Source organism: Anas platyrhynchos, chromosome 14 (assembly GCF_047663525.1).
Source record: "Anas platyrhynchos isolate ZD024472 breed Pekin duck chromosome 14, IASCAAS_PekinDuck_T2T, whole genome shotgun sequence".
Lineage (NCBI taxonomy): Eukaryota > Metazoa > Chordata > Aves > Anseriformes > Anatidae > Anas > Anas platyrhynchos.
In genome coordinates this window covers 15,318,843-15,337,946 of record NC_092600.1, presented here as the reverse complement: position 1 = coordinate 15,337,946, position 19,104 = coordinate 15,318,843, and the positions used below count along the sequence as shown (strand labels likewise).

Here is a 19,104-nt window from a genome sequence, read left to right as displayed (position 1 = left end):
TGATTTTTGTAGTCATTCCTGGGTTAATGAGCATCAGCTATGACCTTAATTACTGATTTCAGTAAGGAGTAACTCAGAGAATCTAGAATTTACTCTTCATGTTAAACTCTGTTCCAAAATTACAGGTTTATATAAAATAGTGAAGTCCCTAGAAAGTATTACATAGTACTAAAATAGAAAAAATATAATCAAGACAGTGAGGGATAATCTGCGCTCCTGATACATAGCTTCTTTCCTTGCTAAGGAAATTCTTACTAAAAATTTTAAGTTGCTTACTAAAATTTTAATTTAACCTTATTTTTATTGTAATTTATCATTCTCCTTTAATTATAATAATAAATAGTAAATACATAAATGTTTTTTACCCTCTCTTGATTTTGGATTTATGATTATGTATTTGCCAACTACATTCACTCACTGTCAACAATTATTCGTTTAAAAAAAAAATCAATTCAAATCTCACTACTTTTAAACTTAATTCACAGGAGAACTGTAATTTTGTTCACAGAAGACAATTAAAATAGCTCATTCTAGAAAGGCAGCTCTTAATGTGGACAAAATTCAGTAATGGCATCCTGCTGTCACCTCACCAGCAGGTGTCAGTGCAGGTTGAGAATCGGTTGAAGGCACGTTCAGGAACCTTGTTTGGTTCGTTTCACACGGCTCACTGAGATCTTCGCTAACAATAAAAGAGCTGAAAATTTTAAGTTCAGATGGAAAATGAGACGTTTTCTATGTTAACGTGTTCCACTGTTGAAAAACTCTTGTGAAGGTAATCCGACCCTTTTTCTCACAGCATTTTCATTCATTTTTAACCTTTTCATTTCTTTTTTAGGAGATATAAGAAATGACATTTATATTACACTACTGTATGGAGACTTTGACAAATACAATAAAACAACTCAAAGAAATGTGGAAGTAATAATGTGTGTTTGTGATGAAGAAGGAAAAACTCTGCCAGTAAGTGGTTTTTTTCACTGCATAACAGAAAGACAGAAATACAAAAATGAAGTACATTACAGAAGTAAACCTTAAACTTATTTAAAATTCTGATAAAATAACACAATAGAAAACATTAGTTCTCTCACTTGTGTCATCTTTTGACAGATGAATTTTATGTTTACTGTGACAAATCTATTCAATTCCTGCACAGGTCTTGCATACAACTGTGAAACTACTGGAAAAAGAGAAATGACACTGACCCATTTTAGCTGTGACTAAGGAACAAAGATGAAATGCTGTTCCTGACAATTATTACATTGTTTATCTTCCCCCCCCCCCCCCTTCCCCCCCCCCACCTTTTTTAGGGGGGGTTATAGGGAGAACGGAGGGAGAGGTGGAGAATTCCTGGAGGAACATATTTGTTTATTTAAATGTTCATTTACATTCTATTTCTTTCACATAACAAACCTCTGATTTGTGCCAGAAGGACTGTCTGTTCCGTGAATAGAGTACATGGCAAATAACTACATTAGTGAAAACAGTGGAGTGTGGACACTGCACTTATACAACAAATATTTACAGTATCTTTTGTCTTCTCTATTTCTGTTTTTATGAATACTTGTCTTTTCCTTAGGATTTCTTAACATTAGTTCAATATTCAGTGAGATTTTTGGTCTTTCCTTTTTTGAGCTTTATACTGTTCTCTGAAACTCTACTGTGATCATGAGGGTGAAATCATTAAGATAATTCTTTAAATAAAATAAAACTGGAGGAATGTAGTGTGCTTCATGAGTTGCTGCAATGTCAGTGTGTTGATGAATTACAACTAAATATTTGACCTACAAAATTGATTTAAAGCTTGAGTGAAGAAAACCCTAAAATCATGTAATGCCTAGGGTCCAGAAAACAAATTGTAACCCTGATCAGAAAACACCTGACCATATGACTGGTGTGTATGGGAAATAACTGCTGTGATATAGACTTCACTGGCTTCTACTCTATTGGTTGCAGTTACAGATAATATGCTTGAAATATATGCCGAAGTATTCATTAAAGAAATGAACCCAGTGTAATGCATTAAATCTTGCATTCATTCCAATGTTATACATGTATATTTTCAGTTTCATGGAGGCACCTTTTATCCAAATACTAGCAGAAAATTGGGTTGTCCCTTTGTCTATGATCTGACATAGATGTTCAAATAATGCCTGCTTTCTGGGGGCAATATACCTTACACATGCTTAAATGACAATTTTTCAGTAACTGATTAAAACACTGTTGAAGACAAGTAATAACAAAAGCAAATGTTTTTCAATTTTAGCTTTCAAAAACAATCAAATATCAGTAAACTTCTAAACCTATGATTTTTTTTAAAAACTTCAAAGTTTCTAATTATCATACCCTATAATTCAGATTAAACGCATGTTTATTAACATGGAACTTGCTGTTCCTTTCAGGTATCAAACTAGTTTCAGGTGAAAGGGCTGGTACTACATTTTGTTGCAAATTAAAGGCCTCTTCTCTTCTCTTCTCTTCTCTTCTCTTCTCTTCTCTTCTCTTCTCTTCTCTTCTCTTCTCTTCTCTTCTCTTCTCTTCTCTTCTCTTCTCTTCTCTTCTCTTCTCTTCTCTTCTCTTCTCTTCTCTTCTCTTCTCTTCTCTTCTCTTCTCTTCTCTTCTCTTCTCTTCTCTTCTCTTCTCTTCTCTTCTCTTCTCTTCTCTTCTCTTCTCTTCTCTTCTCTTCTCTTCAACTGAATGTCACAGAATACATATAAACATGTTGGTGTACAAACCTTGAAATAATCCCTTTGTGCAAATCGGGTATACCTTTATGTAGTAAAGTCACAGAGACCAGGCCTTAGAAATCAGGTATGAGCATCATGCCTTACTTGTCACCAGATGTCCTTCCTGGTGTTTGAAGAAGACTTCAGTCACTGGATTTTTAACAGGAAAGTTGCAGTAGTTAGTGCAGTTTCTATGAGGCTAGCTTCATCTGTGCCTTCAGTAGAGAACATAGTATATTTGCTTCTTTCATGCATTGCAGTTTCACATCTGATGCCTTATGAGGTGTCAGCAATTTTGCTTCATCTGTTATCATCGTTAGCAGTTATCCTGTATGTACAAATCTCAACAGCAGTCAGACAGGAATGAGGGAAGTAGGTTGAGTCTCTTTCCAGATTCACTAAGACTGAATTTCTCTGTTACAACAATTTTTAACTTGACCAAAAGTCAAGTTAGAGCCATACTACCTAACAGTCAGCATAGTGTAGTAACTTAGGCTGTCAAGTGTGACAAGGTAAGAAGTAAATAGCTAAAATTCATGGAGAAACAGGTGAGTTGCAAGTTAAAACACAGAGGGAAAAAGTCCTTAAAGTGATTAGTAAGTAGAGGTTATTGAAAAAAAGAAATGTAGAAATTAAATTTAGCACAAGGAAAATGTAAAAACAAGAAAAAATCAGAAATCCTTATTGGGAAAAAATCTGGGAGAGTGTTGTATTGGTGCATCTGTACCATTTAGTTCAGAAGTAACTTTTGGTACATAAAGAATACTTATGAGACTGTGCTAAAATAGAGTATTTTAAAGTCAGGGGAAAAGTCAAGGAAATAATAAAGTGAAATAATTGTTGTATTGTGTTTCTTTCCCACTAATTAAGGTGATTGATGACTTTGTTACTTCAGTTCCTCATTTGGAAAAAGAAAGGGAGCCTCTCTGTTGGTTACTTAGCTTTCCTCACAGCCCGCTGTGAGCCTGTAAAAGGCCATCTACTTCTAGGTCCAGGATAATTCTGGAAAATGTTCATTTTCCTTGTGTTCAGAGGGTTGGAAACAGCATCTCCTGTCAAAGCTTCCTTTCTGTTTGTTCTTTTGTTATCAGACAGGTCTTCCTGCCCCATGGTATGTGCCAGTCCCACACTTGTATCATTTCAGGATTGCATCTCCAGGCTCCCAGGCCTGAGAGAGGCCTGAGGGCCATGGCAGCGGCTTTGCCTTCCTGTTGCCCTGGTTGCTGGGCCCTCAGGGAATGGTACTTGAGGTGTGAAGCATTCATTCCCTCAGTCCAGGGCTGCTGTGGGCTCCAGGGACTTTGGCCCTCAGTGAGCATGCCCTCAGCATGGCAGAGTGAGGGCAGGTAGTCCTACAGCCGTCCCATCAGGCGCTGAGGTAAACTGGGGGGCGGGATGGCAGAGGAGGCTCTTGATCGTCAGGTCAGCCGTTTGGTTGGTTTTGCACAAGTGACAAAAACTGACAGAAATGAGTGAGCCGCTGTGAACTGTTTCTTTCCTCCTTTCTGTAAGAATGCTGTTTGCCTGGGAGCAGGAGACAAACCCGTGAGTGAATACAGATCAGTTCTCTACTACCAGGTCAAACAGCCACGCTGGATGGAAACGTTAAAGGTAGGCTGCAGAAACTTTTCGCTTGCTTTATTTTCTTATTGCTTGTTGGTACCTCAGGTAGTGTTACACAGCATCAGCTTTTTATAAAATAGGTTTAAAATACCTTCACCCCGAATAAAACAAGAAGGGTAGCGTCTTAGTCAGATATCAGTTATTAGGACTATGTGTTTACTGAGGTTTGAAATTTGGCTTAGAAAAATGATGTTAAGATCTTATCTAGCAAAACAAATGAGATCATCTTATAAAACCTCACGTCCTAATAAGCTTCATGAAAGATGATATACTGCATTTGTTTTATTGCTGCGAAATATTAGAGATGAAGAACTTCAATTGCCTGAAAAAATCAGAAAGAGGCATTAAAAAATATTCTTTTAGACAGAAAAAAGCTGTTCTAAATTACTTTAGATATACACTACTAACTACTAAATCTAGCTTTATTGTATTCGAATAAAAAATACCTAGAAGCTTCTAGAAGTAGTTCTTATAAAGCATGTCTCTGTCTTGATAGTGTGATTTTTTTTAAATTTATTTTTTATGAAGACATCTACTGAAGGTTATACTGTCATGTATGGCAAGCCCACAGTTAGTACGGGGTGGTGTGTCCCCAAGATAGTGCAGGGCAGGGAATGAATGTCATTTGTGTCATTTGAAATATTAATGTGTTTTTAAATGTATTTGTTGTTTTGAAAACATTGACTAGTCCTGTGTTTTGGTTTGTGTATTATTTTGTTTTTTAAAATTCATGTGTATTTCAGATGTCTGTATGGAAACATTTTAATAGAATTATTAACAGTAGATCCTTTTGTTAATAAAAGTGTAGTTACTATGAAGTGTGTTATGCAGTAAAAAATTTAAAGGGAAGTTGAGTTGTGAGTCAACTTGATGTAATACAGATCTAAATTTATAATTATAAACATGTTGCTATTAATATTTTTTGTTAACAATTGGTCTTTTGTTGCATGCGTGTCACAATTACATATGCTACTTTAAAAATAAAGCAGTCATTATTTTCGGATACTACTCAAGGATTTGAAGAGGAATTTAATTACAAAAATATATGTATTTTCTGATTTTACTAAAGGTAGCAGTTCCTATTGAAGACATGCAAAGGATACATCTGCGCTTTATGTTCAGACACAGGTCATCTCAAGAGTGTGAGTAGAGAATTTTTACTTCAGTGAATTTTAATTCCTTGATCAGTAGCCAACAGCAAATCTTTTGTTTTGCAGCTAAAGATAAAGGAGAGAAGAATTTTGCAATGGCCTACATAAGGCTTATGAAGGAGGATGGAACAACTCTTCAAGATGGCATCCATGATTTGTTAGTCCTAAAGGTATTGGATTTTTTTTTTCCTTTTTTCCTCCCTAAGAGACCTTTGTTTCACACTATCGTCTTTGACTGCATTGTTTATCGTCCTTGTGCTAAATTCATTTTATTAATACATTGAAGACAAATATTATATTTTCATCTGAGGAATAAAAAAAAGGTGCAACTTCTTCCTTGGTTGGTAAACATGATCTTACATTTTAATTATAGTTAGATGATTTAAAAACAATGAGAGACACTTACTCTTCCTCATATTTTTATTGGGTATTGTGATTTTGGCTTTTCCTATTGCAAAGGAAGTCATGTGAGAGCTAAGTACTTGGATATGTACCATTGTGCTGGCTGAAGAGAAGTGGTTTTTTGTTCACTTAGAGTCTTTATTACATGAACAATCACAGAATGTAATCTTAGAGAGTTGTTGATTCAATTTTATAGTTTCTCAGATACCAAACTGAAAGTTCCAGGAATTTGATTTTGGACACAAAGAACATTGTTTTTACGCACCCTGATTGGACATAGATAGGATTTATGACTTTGTGACTTGAAGCAGGGAACGTATGTCTTGAGATTGTTTTTTGTTTTGCTTGTATTATTTCTTATGTTGGAGAACAAGTAGGAACTATGAACCAGGAAGCATTGCCAATTCACTAGAATGTTTACTTGTTTCTTCTATTTCTTAGTGTTCTTTTCAGTAAACTAGTTTGCTATAACAAATGGCAAGCGATACACATACAACTAAATCAAGTTGTACTTGATTTTCACTGCCTTCAGACATGGAATCTTTCTGACTTTTGAACACATTTTCAGGTCTTTTCAAAATGTCTAACTTGTCTCAAAAAAAAAAAAAAGGAAGTCAGAACCCTTCTGGTTCCAGAAATTCTGAGAAGTAATTACTTGGCAAGATTGATACAACCATGAAAGTCAGTAATACTGTCTTTTTTGCAGCTTAAGGATTACGCGTTTTGTCATTTTACATATATTTATAGTCAGTTTTTTGAAACTTTCTTGTTTAGTAAGACAATGACTATAGTCATTGAAGCAGATACAAGCTAAAACATTAGAAAATCATTCTAGATTGTTTTTTACAAATCTTTGTATACATGCAATTGTAGTCTAAGAATATGATACAATTGATTGAATCAAATCTGTTGAGGTGTTACAGCTTCAAGTGACAGAGTTCATAAATGCATGGGGGGAACTTCCTTTACCAATTGTGTTAAAGAAAAATGATGTACTCTGTACAGTTAGGAATGCAATTTTCATTGCCTCCCAGTCCTGAGTTGGAATCTAAAGTTGAGATGTAACAAATCTCAGTGAGAGCTATGGCATGCAGCTTGATGAAATGGTGTAGTAGGGAGAGAGGGGACATAGATCAGGAAATACATCTTGGGTCTTTGTGGTGTTCCTGCTACTGAAAACCATGAGTTCCATCATCTCTGTTGCTTATTCACTACAGCATATTGGCAAACGTAAAATATAATCTCACCATGTCCTGGTCTGTCCTGAAATTTTATGTTGAAGTATGAAGCTGTAATAAATATATCAAAATAGAGTTGCTATTCTTACCCTATCAATCAATTTTTCTGTTCTTAAATTGTGTGCAGACATCATAACCATATGACTTGTATCCTGTGTACAGTCTTCAAGGTGATGCTCAGTGGTCTCATCTTCTATCTCTAGTCACATCTTAATGAGAAGTCTGATCTTGCTTTTATTCTGCTAGTGATATCATAATTCCTTCCTGAACCCTTAAAACACATATCTTTTCAATTTTTGAATTTTCACAGTATGTTCATTGTAGTCTTGTGAAGCCCGTTTGCTGCTGGGACTTTTGTTTTCTTTATTATTTTTATTGTGTTAATTTAATTGCATTCATTGAAGTCCATAGAAATATATCTTTTTTTTTTACTTTTACAAAATAACTCTACTTTTAAATCCAGTGTTGTGAAGTAAGTGATAAATGATAAATACATTATTTTTTTCAGGGTGACAGTAAAAAAATGGAGGATTCTAGTGCGTATTTGACATTACCTTCTACACGTCAACACATAGAAAATAAAGGAGCGACCATAGGCAGGAACTCAAGTATTGTAGGCAGCCTTTCAGTAAGCTCACGAGATGCATTTTATATTTCAACTCTGGTTTGTTCTACAAAGTTAACTCAGAATGGTATGTATCTTCTAAACAGGTAGACATTTTAGAAGGAAGACTTCTGCACAAATGAGAAATCACATATTAAATTTTAATGTTTGTCTAATTTTTGTTTAATTTATTTTCTATTAGTGGGCTTACTAGGTCTCTTGAAGTGGCGTATGAAGCCAGAGCTGCTACAGGAAAACCTGGAAAAACTGAAGATTGTGGATGGAGAGGAAGTTGTGAAAGTATATCTTTTGTTGGTGTTCTGGAAATAGTGCATAAGAATGCAATACTGGATTCCTTTCTGGATGCTTTATCAGATTTCTACTTTGTCTTTTACTAATATTTTATGCAATATATGTGGATGTGTATGTAGAAACACACATGATCACAAGTTTAAAATAATGCTTATAAGGACAGACATACATAGAACTGATCTTGAAATTAACAAAGCAAGAACACCTCTTTCTCTCTAGAACTATACTTTTTCCTTCTTAGTGCCTGATTCTACCCAGGGAACAGGCTTTCCATTTGGTCTTTGTGTTTCAATATTCAGTTGATTCATTTGTTATGGCTTGTCAAGTAGACTAAACTTTGTGTGAGAGTTCTTTAGTCGTATTGTGCTGTGACACATGCTAAATATGTTTGGAAAATCTTTCTAAAGTAAGAGTTTGTAATCTTATTTAAGATAGATTCTCTATTTTGATGCACAAAGAAGTAGAAGTAATAGTCTCCAAAATGACCAAAATTAATTATAAGTTTGAAAGGAGTATTTTGCTGTGAAGTCTGAAATGATGAAAGAACAAATAAGTGGTTCTTGCTGTTAGATTTAATCAAATTAAGTGTGACTTCATTACTCAGATTAGGAGTCTCTTACATTTGTTGTTGTTTTTTTTTGTTTTTTTTTTGTTTTTTTAAAAAAAAACTAAAGCAGTAGACACCTCTCCTGTTTCTTTTGGAGGAGGGAAAATTTATTAAAAAAAAAAACAAAAAAACAAAAAAACAATAGAGACTTATGAGTGGCTCAGGCCTTATGAGGAGTTGCTGATGGAGCTGGGTTTTTTTAGCATGGAGAAAAGGAGGTTTGGGGAGACCTTACCACACTCTACAATTACCTTAAAGAAGTCTATAGCAGAATGGGGATGAATCTCTTCTCATAAGTACCAAGTGCTAAGACAAGAGGAAAGAGCCCTAAGTTGTGGTGGGGGGGGGAGAGGGAGGGAAGGTAGGTTGGATATTAGTGAAGAATTCTTCAATGAAAGAAGGGAAGTGGTTGAGTTACCATCCATGGAGGTCAAAATTCATAAATTCATTTAGATGTATAGCTTTGTGACATGTTTTAATTGTGGACTTGCCAGTGCTAGGTTAAGGGTTGGACTGGATGAACTTAAGAGTTTTTTTCCAACCTAAATGATTCTGTTACTTGGTTTCCAAGTCACTGAGGAGCTATCCTTTGATTTAAAGAGATTTGAATACGAACACAGAAGTCAGAAGCATGTTTTTAATCACCAAATGTAGGTACCAATAGCAACTACAATATGTATCACTAAGGAATTAGGAATGCACTTTTAGATAACTATCATGAGTTTATGTAACATTTTTAGCTTAATTCCATAAGCTTTGAACTATGTATATATCATTGATTGCTGATGTCTGAGGATTTAATTTCATAAATTAAAAAAACTAGAGCCTAAATCCTCAGAAATGTGTTCTAAATTTGGCTGATACTTCAGTAAAGGCCTCTAAAAATCCCCTCTTGAGAAAAACAGTCTCCTACCTGAAAATTGAATTGTGTGGTTTTCAAGCTGAATTGGTTGTCAGTTTGTCTTTTCATGTTTTTGTATAGTTTCTCCAAGATACGCTGGATGCCCTGTTTAACATCATGATGGAACATTCCCACAGTAACGAGTATGATATCCTTGTCTTTGATGCACTGGTAAGAATGGGCAATGGGTGATTTAATCTGTCAATGTCAAGAATCCTATGAATGTGAATGAACTATCACAGTGTTTATCTCAAGAAAGTAGACTCAAAATCTCTGCAGAGAAGATAGGATATTACTATTTCCAAAACTATTAAAAAAAAAAAAGACACTTTAAAAATAGTGGTTTATCACAAATGTTTCAGGAGAGTAATGTTTTCATTTGAAGTGTGACTTTACTAAAAAGGCTAATTATGTCCATCTCTGTTCAGATATATATCATAGGACTCATTGCAGACCGTAAATTTCAGCATTTTAACACTGTTTTGGAAGCGTATATCCAACAGCATTTTAGTGCAACCTTGGCATACAAGTAAGTTTTTTATTTTTTTCTCCTTTTCTTTATTCTAAAACCTCTGCAATCAAATTAAATAAAGGAAATAGTGTTATTTTCTGATGTAGTTATTAAAATTGTTCTGACGCTGCTTTTGCTTATCTGGAAACAGCCCTGCCTTTGAGAAACAGATGTGACCATAGGTAGAGTTAACTGACAAAAAGTAATTGATTTATGGTTAAACAATTCTTTGACATTCATTTTTCTCATCTGAATTATATTGCTGTGTCTACACATCATCTGTATCCTGTCAAATTTGTCAAAAATCTGCTATAAATCCTCTTCGTTTACATTCCTGATCTTAATCTGAAATGCTTTAAGTGGGGACATGAGGATGTCATTAACCCATTTACTTATGTAGGCTTCCACATATTCTCTTAGAGCAAACAAACTCACAGGGGGAAAAAAAAAAAAAAAAAAAAGAATCTTTGTATGCAGTTCATTATCTGGTACTGTACCTGAAAGGTTTAGGTGCATTTAAATCAAATTTTCAATTTTGTTACACAGTCTGTTTTGAACTGGAATCTTGGAATCTTACTATTTACTACATGGTCCTTCCAGTGGGAAGGTAGAGTGGTTGGATCTTTCATATAATGCCCAAATGGGAAGATATGCTTTCATAGAAAAGAACAAAAACTGTGGGGACACATAGACACATTATGCAATAAATTTAATACTGGATTTGTTCCTTATTCTAAACATACTTTTGGAGGTGGTGGTAGGATAAAATTGCTTTGGCTTATGAAGAACTATGATGTTAATCAGTTTCTGCACGTCTCTGGGAAGTGCCAATAGGAGATATATATATATATATATATATATATATATATATATATAAATTGATGTATTAAATATATATAAATGTGTATATATATATATTGTAAATAATATATATATATCTTTCAGTCTTGTCCTGGCAGTTCAACCGATTGAAACAAAGACTTTAATCGGAGATTTAAATAATAGATAAAAGACCTTAGCTGAAAGTTTGGAATAGGTGAGAATATATTGTACTGTTCTGTGATGAATATGCACCAGTTCCAGTTCAACAGAAAAAGTCCCCCAGATGTTGTATTAGAAGATATGCTTGCTTGCAGTGCACAGTCAATCCTTTCTCATGTTCTAGGGAAGCTGAAGTCAGCTTTATTGAGCCCAGAAACCTCAAGCAACTAACTATGTGGTCTTTAATTCTCCTTCATTCCATATGTAATTAGCACATGCAGTTTAATGCATTGGTATTGTGAGAAGTAGAAGTAGAGAAGATCTGGTACAGAACCTCTTAGGACAGCCTAATTTGAAGTCTTTCGAAGACTTACCTGACTAGCATTTTCTAATGATTTAATCAAGGCTGCAGAGGCAAAATCATGGTTAAGGTTGTTCTCAAAATCCTGCATTTTCTTGGAGCCATTCATTCCTAGTATACCATGGATGATACAGTCTGTTTCAAGAATAATTTATGAAATACAGATAACTGTATATGGCCTAATTCATAGTCAGGAAGGAGATACTGTGTCTCAGTCATACTACAACCACTTTTTCTTTCACATGAAGGTGCCCCTAGATTTGTGGAAAAGGAGAATTGACTGTAGCGACTGCTTTCATTTCTGACATTTCATCATACTTGATGGCTGCAGTTCCTTGTAGGTAGACAGGAGGGTGATCTTGGAGTTCCATGCATCACTTCTGCTGATTCACATTTAAAACAATATCCATGATACATGAGAGGTTTAAAGAAAAAAGAAAACAAAACAAAAAAAAACTTTTTTGTTTCCTTCACTTGATATAAAGTAGTAAGACACTTTAAACTAACTGTTTTGTGATCAAACATGAGTCTGATATTTTTCATAGGAGCATATTTTTAATGTTGGGTATTATCAGCAAAAGATTACCTCTCCTTGCCTCTTTTCTTCACTTTTTTTCTTCACTTTTTTCTTTTCTTCACTGCTCCTTTATACCCAGTGTCCAAGTTAAACACAAGTTCTTATACAGACTTACGCCTCTGGAGACTTGAGCAGATACTCAAAAGCTTTGGATGTGAGGCATGACAATTTATAGTACATGGAAATAAGTTGCCAGGTCAGCAGCAGATTAACTTTGGTCAGTAACTTTCCTGCAGTTAGTTGTCATTGTGTTATTAGAAGCATTTTCTGATGCTAGCAATGATGCATTGCTAATTATCCTTGCTCCAGTGTAACGTGAAGAGTTCTTGTAATAGCCTGTACTTAGGCTGCAATGCCTAGATTCCCATTGTCAGGTGCCACTGATTAGGCCAACTGAATTTGTAGGTCAGTCAAGCAAGGAAGATTTGTTGAAAGTCATTCCTAAATAGATGTTTTGACTCCATTTAATGATACGGTCTTTTGGTCAAACTGTGAGATTTTCACTCAGTTTCTGATTAGTCATCCATTTGTATGTAGTTCTTATGTAGAGTTACAAGAGGACTTAACATTGAGAGTTGAGGGACCTTGAGTGGACTGACACTGCATATAAGTTAGATAAATTTTATTCAAACTCAGTATAGAGCTGTGAATTCAGAGAAGTGATATGAAGCAGTAAATGGAAAAAAAAAAAAAAGGATGTAGTGCCCCAGAAGGCTGAGAGGCTGAAAGTATGATATTTTGGTTCTGAAATCTGAAGGCTGGTGCTGTGGGGCTGACAATGTTTATATTTTGTGCAGTAGCTAGAGGTTCTTGGAACTATTACTTCCATGTGAGTATGTCCCAGAAAGAATAATTACTTCATAATGTTTCATCATTCCAGCTGGTGAACTGTTAAATTTCATCAACAACCAAGTACTAGTTAGAGTTTGTTTGGGGTAGGGGATAGTAGGTTCCTGTTGTTGTATTGATCTGCAGGGAAAAAATAAAACACATTGATTTCAGTTTTTTTTATGGCCTTGTTATGATTAAGATTACATCCTTAATATTACTTTAATCATTTAGGATAAAACGAAAACTGTAAATATAGGGACTTTTATTTATAGATGAGCTTTTGCACTTTGATAACAGGCTGTGTGTTGGTTTAGCAAAAACTACCTTTGGATACAAAACCAGGACGTATTTTAAAAAAATACATACCTTAAGCAGATATTGCAGTGTACAGGAAGGTTGAAACATTTACAATTAGTTTATTTAAAGCATGTAGTGCTATTGATTCACTGGATTGCTACTTAATGCAGGTAGGTAGGCAGAAATAACATTTGTCTAGCTTGCACATATATTTAATAACCATTTCTTAAAACACTTCCAGGATTGTGTGAAATTATGCTGCTAGTTTGAGATTTCAGATTGGTTTCTTGTTTGTGCAGTTATGAATTTGCTCGTTTCTTTTATTCTGATAGAGTTTGTGTGACATTAACACAAAAATAAATTCTGTATGTTTTGTTGTGTGAATACTTGATTAAGAATAAATATTCTCTTAGAGTTGGCAAATGAATTAGAGAAATTAATTTTAGAAAAGGTTATTTTAAAAATGTCTTTTTTAACTACAGGAAGCTGATGAGTGTTCTGAAGACTTACTTGGATACCTCCAGCCGAGGAGAGCAATGTGAACCCATCCTAAGAACTCTGAAAGCACTGGAATATGTTTTCAAGTTCATTGTGAGATCAAGGACGTTATTTTCACAGTAAGTGCCCATGCTATAGCCACTTAACTATCAGTGCAATACCACAAAGAGTAGTAGACCTGTGAAACATAAGAATTTGATTCCAGAACAGTTGTTCTTTTTTTTTTTTTTAATTATTTTTTGTAAATAAAACACAAACATTTTCTTACACTGCAACTGGCCTAAAAAACAGACTTTGCTAAGATAACATTTTTTGAGAGGGAATCCTCAAATAATTGCTATGTGATTTACAGTGTAGGCTCCAGAGATGTATTTAGTAATAGCAGCCAATTTCAAAGGATGATTATTTCTTGTATCAGATGGCTTGGCCTAAGACCAGTGTATGCCCAAACATTGTGACAGATGGCATGAAGCCGTGTGCTTGTCCTTGAGATAGCTGTGTTCAGAAGTTCAGACTGCAAAGAACAAGGTAATTTTCAGTAATCATTGTCCAACTGAATGTAGAGTTACAGACAAACAGGAGCTTATAAGAAATTCTAAAAGGACTAGATATGTATAGCTCAGCCAAACAGATGAGGTGTGTTGTTTATGAGTGGTATTCAGGTATAGGGAAAAGGGAGAGAAGGAGAAAGGAGTTGGAAGGAAGAAAACTATACTGTAATGACTGTGGCCCCCACTTCCTCCACTGGCCTTTGAGTATTCTCCCTGAATCCCACTGATCCCACATCCTCTTTTCTCTCTTCATTCCTGCTCTCTCATTTATCCCCAGCTATTTCCCCCATAGTACTTGTTCCGTTGTTCCCCTGATACTTGCCTGAAGAGATGCAGTGCCAGAAGATAGGTAGTGACAAATTCAGGACTGTGGGTACACCCAGTTGTTGGCTGTAAAATTTGAGGGTTGGCAACCAACAGAACAGGGAAGTGTTCTGGTTTTATCTCATTTTTGGTAAGTAAGAGTACTAATACAACTTTTCTTTGTTACTCTGCCCAGTTTTTCAAAAACTCCACATGGATATATAGTTTTGTAAAATTAAGTATATTATTTGTTGAGTTATGAAATTCTGACTGAAATAAGAGTAGATTCAGAAGTGGTTGGCTACTGGTAAATAGTCCCTTAGAAATAGTTTTGTCTCTAAGAACTTGCTATTTATAGATAGATACAGACAAACAAGATGAGAAGCTGTAAAAACAAAGGGGATGGCACTCATGGGGATAGAATATAGCTAGCAGCGCAAAAGCTTTGTTTTAATTTTTTTAATAGGTGTCATGGCAAAAGGGGATATTGTGAGCCTTGTTGGAGGAAGCATTGTGTAGAGCATTATGGAAAATTTGTTGTAAGGCTGATGGTCAGAGAAGCCAGGGATTTTTTGTTGCTTGTTTGTTTAAGTGTGTACATCTGACAGTCTATTATAAATGGAGTTGTTGCAATACGATGCATATTCAAGCGATTACCTGTCCTTATCTATTTGTTTTAGTTTTCCTTACAACAACATTAACCAAAGTTACCCAAAGGTCTGAAACTCTATATTCAGTTGGACAATTATTATTATAGACTATAATTGTTCTTGTAAGAATATATCTGCTGAAAAAGGAATCAGTTAACGGTATATTCTGATACTGAATATCTGTCTCAAGTTTTTCTGATCTAACTTGTCACAGTCAAGACTGTCAGACTGGTCTATGAAAAAGGAGGAAATGTGGAAAAAATGGATTTGTATATTTTATTCCCTTGAAAAAAGTTGGGATTTAGGATTGTTTTTTGAAGGTTTAGAATAGCCTTCTCTGAGATGAATCTTTTGTATTAATAGAGCTGAGACAGATCCTCACTTGGAAAGGGAACTTTCTTTTCTTTTTTTTTTAAATAACTTAAAACATATGAGATTTTATTATTTAGAGGCTTTTTTCAAAAAAAAAAAAAATCTGAAAACTTTGTTACATTGTGCTCAAGCTGAAGAATACTTACTACAGTGAATAACAGATATAACAATTGGGGGAAATATCTATGTATGTAATATCGGATCAACTTTTAAAATCTATTTTTAAATTATTTTTGAAACTTGGTACACTTAGAATGATGAAAGTTTCCTGATTCTGAAATGATAACATAGTGCATGTCTCAATAGATTATATGAAGGCAAAGAGCAAACAGAATTTGAAGAATCTATGAGGAGACTCTTTGAATCCATCAACAACCTGATGAAAAGCCAACATAAAACTACCATTTTGTTGCAGGTTGGTGTGTTCTTGGAAATTTTATTTTATTTTTATTTTTTAATTTGTTCTTGTATGTGGTTTTGTTTTGGCATTTTATTGTTTTCTTTCATTTTGGTTTTGAAATAGAGGGTAGACACTCTTAGGTAGTTTATCTTTTGTTTCTCTTTTGTAACTGTCCTTTATTCAAGATCATGTTGCTTAGTAAAGTTGAAGTAGAAAAGGTCAGGAGAAGATAAATTTATATAACTTCAAACATGCAATGAGTGACTGAAAGAACTAAAATATGGATGCTAGAATTTCTCAAGGAATATAGGGAAGTGAAGCCTCCAGTGAGAGCTGAGCATTTCTTGAGTTTCTTCAGGTTGTGCTAAACAGGTATTCTGCCATCTTAGTTTGAAAAGTAAACTTGATAGTACCAGCATTTTGGAGGTGAGTTACTTAACTGAAAATAGTGTCAGTGTTTCCCATACGTGTCAGTGTTAATCATTCTTATGTTTTAGAACCCCATGCTTTAAGAAAACTAGAAAAGCAGGAACTATTAGGGCTATTAATATCAGACAGTTGGTATATAGTTCCATATTGAAATAGAATGTTACCAGTGCTGTGTGCTTGAAGTAGGAAACAGAAGATTTTACTGGATTACTGCAGTATTAATGCTTCATACATTCTTTCCCTGAACTCACTGTTTTATTAAGGTTGAGTTTTCCTTTGGTTCTGCGTTTTGATTCCTTTTGCTTTGAGGTTTAGTGGAAGACTGGATAAATTTTCTGCCTTGAATAAATGTTCCCAGGTGACTGATGGTCTAGAAATTGCTGTTCTCTGACACTGCCTGGAATAATGCATGCCTGTGAAAGAGCTAAACATCCGTACTACTTCAATTGTATAATACCATGATTATAGTAATGCTTTAAAAGCATTTGAAAACAATTCAGATTCTATCTGTGGTTATTTGACACTTCTGTACAAATGTTCGGGGGAATAGTTTATACATTTGAAAGACATAGCATCAGAATCAGAAAACTTCAGAAGAAAAAAGATTTCTAACCAAAAGTAATACTGGAAGAGATTGTTTTTATAACAATGTTTATTCTTATGGTAATTATACTGTATTAGTATGTTAATCATCTACCAAATAGATCTTGGTGGCTTTTATGCCACTCAGGAGAGGCATGTCATGTCAGTGCATGAATGGAATGTGAAGTATCCCATTGTAGTTAAGGCCCTGCTGCTGGAAATAAGTTTCTTGGAAAAACAAAATGAAAAAAAAAAAAAAACCAACAAACAAACTGTCGTTAACTCAATAGGCATGTTGGTCACAGTAGCTTTCACAAAGGATGATACATATCTCAGTGACTATTTGGAGGAGACTTCAGTTATGGTACTTGAGCCTTCTCCTTTGGCAGGTAGATGAGAATTGTCTGTAACTGGCCAGAAAATTGGAGATCCTTTCTGCGTTGGGTGAAATGGACTGGAAAGGGGTGGAAATAAATTTATAAATCTGCCCCTGCCTAAAACCAATACTGATTTTTCCCATTTAATTTTGGGATTTTGAACATTGTACTAGTACTTATTTAAATTTGCAGGGTAGGGGACAGGTTATTTTTCAGAGATACTGCACAAGCCCATGATTTCATAGGTGTTATACCTTATAAACTCCCCAAATACCTGTGAAGTTTATTTTGGAAGATGTAAAAAATTATTCTGAAATGTAAAGTGTCTTTTGGTCTGTGCTGATTATTTTATTTTTTTAGACTCAGAAACTTGGAACTCAGTATTTTAGTATGTAGTAATTTCTGAGTCACTTTTATTGATACCAGTCATACTCAGACTTGTGTCGAATATTAATTCGATCAGGAGAAGATTGTTCCTAAAACTACATGTCATATGGAAGAGCCTAGTCAGTGCTGGAAGCACTTTATTGTTTCAATTTAACTACTTTTATCTTCAGAGGATATCTTTCTAATCTGTAACATGCTGTATAAATTTATGAAAAGCTTAAAAATAAAAATCTAGCTTTTCAATCTGCTGTTCTAAAATTAGCTGAAGTGAATAGATACTTTGATTTATCTGTCTTTCTCAAAGCTCAAGAAGCAAAATATGTGGTTATCTTTTCCAGTGTTATTTATGTAAGCTTTGAACAACCAAAAGATTAAATTGTTAGTTTATTGTAGGTAAACTAAAAATTCATATGTAAATCCAAATTAGCCTTTTTTGATACTAATGGAATTGATGAAGTTACCTCTTTTGCTTAAAGATGCAGACAATGCATTTCTCAACTTCTGCATCACATGATGGTGTCATTTTACTACAATTAGAATCATCATATCAGTATCCTAACTTTGCTGATGCAGAGCGTTTTCTGATGTTTGAAAGCACTTGTATGAAGTGTGAGGTGGCCTGTTTTCAATTTTTAGAATGTTGATTTGTAAAGAGATTGCCACCGGTAGGCAAGATTGGGAATGTTATTAATTCACAAGTAAGAGATTCTATGTGGATGTGCAGAATTAAGGACTACTCCTTTAAGGAGACTTAGTACATATTTACTTGTAATTCTTTAAAATGATAATTTCAGAACTTTAGTAGTTCACTGCTGATGATACAGAAGTAGTCCAGGTTTTCTTCAATATGTAACCTGTTTGTTTGTTTGTTTTTAAATGTCTCAACAGGATGATATTACAACTCTGTTGCATTTATCAGTTGCCTCTTTGTAGCCATTGCTGATGAATTCTTTAGATAGCGTTTTTCAGAAAGTTTATACTTCTGAGGATAAACCTTGTGAAATCTGGAAAGCTAGAAATAGATTTCCAGAACCTGCAAATAGTTCAAAGGAGAATTCAGGGGGAGGGGAGGTACTATGAAAACTGAAGTTTTCAGTAACTTTCCCTTCTGCAGATACGATTTGTATAAAGTATCTCTGTGTATATCATATCTTTTTTATTTTGAATAAAATCTGATCAATTACATGTATTTTTGAATTTCAGGTGACGTGTTTTTATAAGGTCAAACTCTTGATATCTGATCTGTGCTCTGTGCCTATGCCTTTTCACTGACAAGCCTATGCTCTCAACCTGAAATTACAAGTGTAAGCCCTGCTTCTTTCCAAAAGTTGTGCTGTCTCTCAGGTGGATGCATCAGATTTGACCTACAGATAGTTTTGTCTTTTGCTAATATCGGCCATGCCCAGCTTGCTGTTAGGCCCTGATTTTAATAAGTA

General features: G+C 34.6%; 1 protein-coding gene across 1 annotated transcript in view; it reads left to right on the top strand.

Annotated features, from left to right (window-relative positions):
* The window catches only part of DOCK2 (dedicator of cytokinesis 2), a 188,867-nt gene that overhangs the window by 23,777 nt on the left and 145,986 nt on the right, over positions 1 to 19,104 (top strand). Inside the window, exons 14-23 of the mRNA XM_005024959.6 lie at positions 836 to 960; positions 4,236 to 4,334; positions 5,416 to 5,488; positions 5,564 to 5,667; positions 7,646 to 7,829; positions 7,944 to 8,041; positions 9,643 to 9,732; positions 9,990 to 10,090; positions 13,602 to 13,736; positions 15,800 to 15,908. Of these exons, the coding sequence (XP_005025016.4) occupies positions 836 to 960; positions 4,236 to 4,334; positions 5,416 to 5,488; positions 5,564 to 5,667; positions 7,646 to 7,829; positions 7,944 to 8,041; positions 9,643 to 9,732; positions 9,990 to 10,090; positions 13,602 to 13,736; positions 15,800 to 15,908 (1,118 nt within the window). The remainder of the gene's footprint in view (positions 1 to 835; positions 961 to 4,235; positions 4,335 to 5,415; positions 5,489 to 5,563; positions 5,668 to 7,645; positions 7,830 to 7,943; positions 8,042 to 9,642; positions 9,733 to 9,989; positions 10,091 to 13,601; positions 13,737 to 15,799; positions 15,909 to 19,104) is intronic.